Source organism: Microtus ochrogaster, chromosome 8 (genome assembly GCF_000317375.1).
Source record: "Microtus ochrogaster isolate Prairie Vole_2 chromosome 8, MicOch1.0, whole genome shotgun sequence".
Classification (NCBI taxonomy): domain Eukaryota; kingdom Metazoa; phylum Chordata; class Mammalia; order Rodentia; family Cricetidae; genus Microtus; species Microtus ochrogaster.
In genome coordinates, this window is record NC_022015.1 from 11,576,534 (window position 1) to 11,584,953 (window position 8,420).

At 38.8% G+C, this 8,420-nt stretch overlaps 1 protein-coding gene across 1 annotated transcript; it reads right to left on the reverse strand.

Moving 5' to 3' along the window:
• Window positions 1–6,243: 6,243 nt before the first annotated feature.
• LOC101999875 (olfactory receptor 502-like) lies at window positions 6,244–7,188 on the reverse strand. The gene has a single exon (XM_005351085.2). The coding sequence runs from the start codon at window positions 7,186–7,188 to the stop codon at window positions 6,244–6,246; it is 945 nt and encodes a 314-aa protein (XP_005351142.1).
• Window positions 7,189–8,420: the final 1,232 nt, after the last annotated feature.

Below are 8,420 nucleotides of genomic sequence, written 5' to 3' on the forward strand. Positions count from 1 at the left end.
ACCCATGAAGTTTCTGTAGTGATATTTAAGATATTCATCAGTTTGACTACAGGGCAAGTGCAATTTGGGCACCCTCTCCTCTATTGCTTAAGGTCTTAGCTGGAGTCATCCTTATGGGTTCTGGGAAATTTCTCTAGTGCCAGGTTTCTTGCTAACCCCATAATGGCTCCCTCTATCAAGATGTCTCTTTCCTTGCCCTCATCTTTGTCCTTCCTCCATCTTTACTATCCCATTCCCTTAAGATCTCTTCACCCTTCTTCCTCTCCCCTCCTTGTTGCCTTCTCCCCTCCCTTCTTCCCCACCCCTATATTCCCAATTTTTTCAGGTGATCTTGTCTATTTTGACTTTCTAGGAGGATCTATATATGTTTTTCTTAGGCTTAATGTTGTTACTTAGCTTCTCTAGGATCATGAACTATAAGACTCAATATCCTTTGTTTAAAACTAGTATCCACTTATAAGTGAGTATATACCATAGTCATCATTTTGGGTCTGGGTTTCCACATTCAGGATGGTGTTTTCTAGTTCTATCCATTTGCATACAAAATTTAAGATGTCATTGTTTTATACTGCTGAGTAGTACTCTAGTGTGTAAATGTCCCCCCCCCCGTTTTAATCCATTCTTAGGTTGAGGAACATCTAGGTTGTTTCCAGGTTCTGGCTATTACAAATAATGCTGCTATGAACATAGTTGAACATGCATCTTTGTAGTATGACTGAGAATCTTTTGGATATGTACCCTCTGTGCAGTCACAATCGTGCTTTAGAGTTTCTGTTTTGGTCCTCTCTCTTCATCCACACTCTTGGTGCTCTCAGCAGGAAACTCTCCTCTTGGTCCTCTCTTTGAGTTGTTGAGTGCATTTTTACCTTGTCTACCCATCTTTTCTATCAATTGGTATACTTGGGGCCATGTCTCTGGTGATCTCTCCTCCAGGTGCCAGTGGATCCAAGGCTCAGATGGTTGCTCTTCATGATGGAGTCAGGGCCACTATTCCTGTCATGCTGAAGTTTGCTTGGCATTCCTAGAGGTCATTTGGGTCTACTCCTTCGGAGGTCATTCAGGCCTAGTTTTCCTGCTCTCATGGAGGTTGCTCAGGCCTGCCTTGCCTGCTCCTGTAGAGTTCATTCAGGCCTGCCTTGCCTACTTCTGCAGAGGTAGCTTGGGCTTGCCTTGCCTGCTCCTTTGAAGTTTGCTTGGGCCCAGTGTTTCCCATCTTTTAAGGTGGGAAAATAATCTCCCTTTTAACCAATTCCTCCCTTAAAGAATTTCCAATTTTATCATTAAATCTGCTGCTGCTTCTGATGAAGATGTGAGTCTTATTGCTGCAGTACAGTAAAAGCTGGACTGGATTTCAAGGAAGCTACCTAGTTTGGCAGCAGCCTGAGAAGGTGGATCAGGGAGAATCCACCAGGAGAAAAGAAAGAAAAACCTAGTTGTTAGGGTAGTACCTCTGGCCACTTGTAGCTTTGGCACATGCTGGTGACTATAAAGTCACAGCAAACACGTTTTTTGCATGCGAATTTATACCCAAAACTTGGGTGCCAGATGTAGCATGAATAATAAAAACCCAGAGACAGATATCTGGGTTTAAGCTGAAGATAAGAAAAGCCAAGCAGCCAGCCACCGAATCTTACCTCTAATGGGAGATCCTGCTTTTACAAATCCTCCGACTTAGACTGAGCTAGAATCTGTCTCCTCCCATCTTATAGTCCTCTCTAGTTCTGGGATTAAATACATGCACCACCACTGCCTGGCCTGTGTAGTGTGGCTGCTTTGCATTAGACCACTATACACAGGAATTAGCTGCATTCTATTTCTTGGTGCTCTTTTTCTCCTAATAATTTACATTGTATTATTTACCATGCTCAGCATACTCCTTTTAATTATAAATTTTTATGAGAGTAACCACTAATATCAACATGAGAGACTCTATACTTGGCTGGTTTGAGATTTCTTCTGTCAATCGAATTAATCTGAAACTCTTCCCTTTAGCCTCAGGCAGAGTCTTAGAGCCAAGGTAAAAAGTGGCCACTTTCTTCACCAAAATGTCACATGACCAATCTCTACATCACATACAAACACTTGTTTCCTATGTAAGCTCTTTTGCAAGACCCCAGTTCATCACATCATATTCAAGACCATTATCTTTCATTTTATTAGTATGGCCCATTAAGCAGTGCTTAAAGCACTGCTTTCTTATTCCAAAGTACCAAAGTCTAAACTCCTTCAAACAAACACATGGTCCAGGTGATCACAGAAATATCCTAGTCCCTAGTCCCAATTTCTGTCTAGTAGGGTTCTATTGCTGTGAAGAGACTATGATCATGGAAACTCTTCTTTTTCTCATTTTATTTTATTTAAAAAATTAAACTATCTTTTTCATTTTACATACAAATTCCAGTTCCCACTCTCTTTCCTTCTCAAACTCTCCCTACTCTCCCGTGCCACACACTCCATCTACTCCTCAGAGAGCATAAAACACATTGATTTGGGAAAGGTCCAAGGCCTTCCCCGCTATATTTAGACTAAACAAGCTATCTATCCAAAGAGAATGGGTTTCCCAACATCCAGTACAAGCAGCAGGGATAAATCCTGGTGCCAGTGCCAATGTCCCCACAGTCTGCCTCAGCCATGCAACTGTCAACCACATTCAGAGGTTAGTTCTATGCTCCTTCCCTGTGCAGCTGGAGTTGGTGAACTCCCAATAGCTCAGACAAACTGCCTCAGTGGGTGTAGCCATCATGGTCTTGACCTCCCTGCACTTACATTGTCACTCTTCCCACTCTTCAACCTGACTTTGTGAACCCAACCCAGTCCTCTGCTGCAGGTTTCTACCTCTGTCTCTGTCAGTTTCTAGATGAAGGTTCTATGGTGATATTTAAGATATTCATCAATCTGGCTGTAGGACAAGGTCAGTTCAGGCACCCTCTCTTCTTTTGCTTAGAGTTTTAGCTGGGGTCATTCTTATAGATCCCTGGAAATTTCTCTAGTGCAAGATTTCCTGCTAGCCCCATAATGGCTCCCTCAATCAAAATATCTCTTTCCTTGCTCTTACCTCTGTCCTTCTTGACTATCCTGCTTCATCAAGTTTTTCTCCTTTTTTTCATTCTCCCCTCCTCTTCTGCTCCCACCTTTCCTTCTCCCCCCACCCACACGCTCCCAATTTTCTCAGGAGATCTTGTCTATTTCCCATTTCCAGGTAGATCTATATATGTTTTTCTTAGGGTTCACCTTGTTTATTGTTGTGGTTTTTGTCTTTTCTGATTCCCGCTGTTGTTAAGTCCCAAAGAAATTACACAGAAGTCTACATTAGCTATAAACTGATTGGCCAATTAGCTCCATCTTCTTATTAACTCTTCTAACTTATATTAGCCAATTATTCTTATCTGTGTTAGGCACATGGATCCGTACCTTTTTCAGCGAGGCAGTCACATCTTGCTTCTTCTGTAGCCAGGTCACCCTGCATCCTCTTTCCAGAATTCTCCTATTCTCATTGACCTGCCTCTACTTCCTGTCTGGTTGTGCTGCCTATACTTCCTGCCTGGCTACTGGACAATCAGTGTTTATTTAAATTATAATTGACATAATACATGCCATGGTCCCACATCACTTCCCCTTCTTTTTTTTAAAGAAAAAAAACAAGAACATTTTTACAAGGGAGGGTCCCCTTGTTTGTCCCAGCCACTTGGCTAGCTTACAGCTGAAATAACCATACAGACTGTATTGATTAAAACACTGCTTAGCCATTAGCTCTAACTTCTTATTGGCTAACTCTTACATATTAGTTTAACCCATCTCCATTAATCTGTGTATCGCCACATGGCAGTGGCTTGCCAGAGATTCTAACCAGCATCCATCTTAGAGGACCCATGGCCTCTCTGTCTCTGCCCTTCCTCCTCCCAGCCTTCAACTCTGTTTTCTCCACCTACCTAAGTTCCACCCTATGAACTAGGCCAAGGCACTTTATTTATTCATTAACTAATGAAAGCAACACATAAACAGAAGAAACTTCTACACCACTTGTTACTTATATTCTCCAGGGTCATGGAATCTAGACTCATTTCTTTGCTTTACAGTTAGTATCCACTTATCAGTAAATACATACTATGTTCATTATTCTGGGTCTGGGTTACCTGACTCAGGATGATTTTTCCTAGTTCCATACATTTATATGCAAATTTCAAGATGTCATTATTTTTTTGCCACAGAGTAGTAATCCACTGTGTAAATGTACCACTTTTTTATTCACTCTTTAGTTGAGGGGCATTTAGGTTGTTTCCAGGTTCTGGCTATTAAAATTAATGCTGCTATGAGTATAGTGAACAAATATTCTTGTAGTATGAATGAGTATCCTTTGGGTATATACCCAAGAGTGTTATTGCTGGGGCTTGAGGGAAGATGATTCCCAATTTTCTTAGATATTGCCATACTGATTTCCAGAGTGGTGATACAAGTTTGCATTTCCTCTAGCAATGGATAAGTGTTCCACTATCCACTGCCTCTCCAGCATGAGCTATCCTTGGTGTTTTTGATCACAGCCATTCTGTCTGGTGTAAGATGGTATCTCAGAGTTGCTCTGATTTGCATTTCCCTGATGGCAAAGGATGTTGAACATTTCTTTAAGTGTCTTTCAATCATTTGAGATTTCTCTGTTGAAAATTCTCTGTTTTAGGTCTGCATCCCATTTTGATTAGATATTTTTAGATTTTGATGTCTAATTTCTTGAGTTCTTTATATATTTTAGAAATCAATCCTCTGTTTGATATGGAGTTGATGAATATCATTTCTCATCAGAAGCCTGACTTACTGACTGTGTCCTTTGCTTTACAGAAGTTTCTCAGTTTCATAAGGTCTCATTTATTTTTTTGTTGTTCTCAGTGTCTGTGCTACTGTTGTTATGTTTAGGAAGTGGTCTCCTATGCTCATGCATGTTCTGGTATCTGTCTCCTCCTCAGGCTAACATGGCTTCTCCCTGACTCTGCCTACTCTCTCCTCTTCTATCTGCTTGGAATTCCTGTATTTTCCTATTCTGTGCTGCAATAGGCCCAAAGCAGCTTCTTTTTAAACCAGTGGCATTCAGAGCAAAGACAGGGGAATCCCACATTGATGTCTGCTCCTACTTGAACATGAGGATTAGGGTCTGGACCATGAAGTCCTTTTAAGAATTTCCTCTTCACAGTGTCACTCTTAGATTTGTAAACTTCACTCTTTCTAGGATTTCGTTTCTGTTGTTGTTCTTGTTTGTTTTATTCCCTTGGTTTTTGAAAGCTCAAGAATTTGACTCAATCTAAAGCAGGAATTCAACTTTTGGTCCTGACAGGAATTCAGATTAAGGAAAGAAGGGTTCCCTGTTCTTTTCTATATGCCTCACAATTATGCTAGTGCCAAAATCTTTTTAAAACTCACATATCAGATTTTTATGGGTACTCAAAACGCACAACTCAGAGGCAATATTTCCATAAAAGGAACATTTTTATAAATTTCACCTCTAGTTTTTTCTCTATCATTTTTTCTTGAAATATGTAGGGATAACAATAATTATCAGGCTTATGTAAGGATAAGCAGGTGTTGAACCAGACACACCCTGAAGCATGTGGTAGGCATTACTGAGCTTTCTGTTGCTATAGCAAGTAGTTAAGATAAAGTGATGATGAAGATAAAGGTTTATTCTTCATACAATGTTTTGAGTTCTTGGTACCTTATGAATTGACTCCATTGATGTATTTCTGTGGTTGTACATCACCAAAGGAACACATGGCTGAACAAAACTCCTCATTTTTGAAAATAGACAAATAATATTCTGAGTAACAAATATTCTTTATGGCATGCCTCTAAACTAAATATTGCCCACTAGGCTCAATCTTTCTTATTCTAACCCTTCCCAATAGTACCAGGGAACAGATTTTTAGCAAATATATGAGACTTTTGAGACAGGTAAGATACTATCTGTAATTAAGTTGATCATAAAATGTTGAAAAAATATGGAAATAAAAATATTTTAGCATATTATGTTTTATGTGAATCACGTTTTCTCTTCATTAAAAACTTTATTTGATTTTATTAAAGATAACTTACTATGATACTTTTTATTTCTTCTAAAAATTGAATTTTGGTATTTATTGCACAACTTTTCATTTGCTAATAATATATCAGTAGACATTTTAAATTACAGACACTCAATGTTTATTATTATATCTATGAGACATTATTTAAATATCAAGTCCTACAACAAAACAAATGTTTTTAAGAAAATATTTTCCTACCAAGTTGTCTCTCCAGAGCACCTTTAATCTCATTATTTCTGAGGCTATAGATGAGTGGGTTCAACATGGGGATCACCACCATGTAGAACACAGACACCACCTTGTTTTGGTTTGTGGAGTAGCTGGACTTAGGCATCATGTAGATGAAGGTGATGGTCCCATAGAACAGAGTGACTGCAGTGAGGTGGGAGGTGCAGGTGGAGAAGGCCTTCTGACGGCCCTCAGTGGAGCGTATCTTCATGATGGTGATAAGGATGTAGATGTACGAGATAGCTATTACAAGCATTGTGATCATAATGGCAATGCTAACAGAAGTAGTTGCAAGAACAATAGAGACACTGTCATCAGAACAGGAGAGTTCAACTAAAGGAGTAAAATCACAGAAAAAGTGATTGATTCTGTTTGGTCCACAGAAGAAAAAAGAAAAAAAGGAAATGGTAAAGGAGGAGGCATTAAGAAAACCACTTATGTATGCTACTATAAGCAACTGGACACAGACTTGTGTAGACATCTTGGTTGAATAATGCAGTGGGCTACAGATTGCCACAAAGCGATCATAAGCCATGGCAGCCAGAACATAGCACTCAGCAGTCCCAAAGAAAGCAGCTGAATCCAGCTGGATTGCACACCCTAGGTGGGTAATGGTATTTTCTTCCACCAGAAAGTTCACAAGCATATTGGATGTGACAGAAGATGAATAGCCTATATCAACAGAAGCCAAGTGACTGAGAAAAAAGTACATGGGGTGATGGAGCTGGGAAGAGACTCTGATGAGAAGGGTGGTGCTGAGGTTCCCAGACACGGTCACCAGGTAGATGCACAGGATGATGGTGAAGAGGACGACTCTAAGGACTGGGTCATCTGTCAATCCCAATAAAATGAACTCTGTCACTGCAGTGTGGTTCCCTTCCTCTAGGAAAGCCATGATACAGTGTAGCTCCTGCCAGGTCAAGGTTGTGATGGAGATAGTACAGGAATGAATTTATAAAAATGGCTTTTTTTTAACAACTCAAACATGTGGTATCACAAATAAGTATATCTTTCAAGGAGAACTAATATTTTTATTTTACAAACTTTTAGTCAGGACTCTGGGTGTACATATGTTTTTCTAGATTAATGTACTTAAAATTTTAAAACAATTTCTAGCAAACTTACTTAAAATAATGCATCTCTTGCCTTTTTAGTTATTTATACTAAAATATGCCTATGTGGCTTCATAACCATAGTTTTAAAATGTGAGACTTAGGTAAATAATAAAATTTGTTAAAAATACCAAGAGATAAAATATGCAACCACAGAATTTTGTGATGGAGACTTAAATAATGGCTATTCTTGCTATATGCTTGCTAAGCAACAGGACAAGACATATATATTTATGTGTGTGTGTGTGTGTGTGTGTGTGTGCGGGCGCACGCATGCATCTTTATTTTCCAACAGGTACTTTGAATATTGGCAAATAGCTTAAGAATAGATATGAGTATGAGATCTTGATCAAGGATATATAAACAGAAGGCAGAGTAAAATTATTCTAACCTTTTAGTAGCTACTATTTATGAAAGAATCACAATGACGTTGAGAGCACATACAAATTTGGGATATACAGCAGAGCAATTTCGTAACTATGTGGTTAATACACAAAATGTCAGCTTCCTTTGTACAATGTTCTTATAGTCTATTAGTAAAGTAAGGCTATATCAAGATAAATTTTCTTAATAAATCTTGGAAAACTAATGCGGAATCAGTATTTTCTAACTGGACAGTGGTGGCATGAAATCACATGGTTTTCTACACAGTACAGAGGCATGTAAATATTCAGAATAGGAAGTTAAGAAATTTACCCAGGTTCTTCCAGCTTGGGACTATATGTACTCTCTTCTCAAGATTTTGACATTATATCTTCTGTTGGGCTAAAGATCTGGTGTCTGTGATACTAGAACATGTGGTCAATAAGCAAAGCAGGTATGTCAGCAAAATATTACAAAAATGTTGTCATCAAAACATTTCAAGATGGTGACTTTGGATTACCTGAGTAGTAACTTCCTGTACTTTTAAATATCATCCTGTATTCTGGATTAATAAGTAACTAGAAAAATAAGAAGTCTCTAACAACGAAGGTTACCTGAATATTCAGAGGAGTTTGAGTATGAAAATAGAAGT

What these genes read in the sequence shown, in the direction of transcription:
- LOC101999875 (XM_005351085.2), bottom strand. Translation starts at nt 7,188, where the DNA reads ATGGCTTTCCTAGAGGAAGGGAACCACACTGCAGTGACAGAGTTCATT.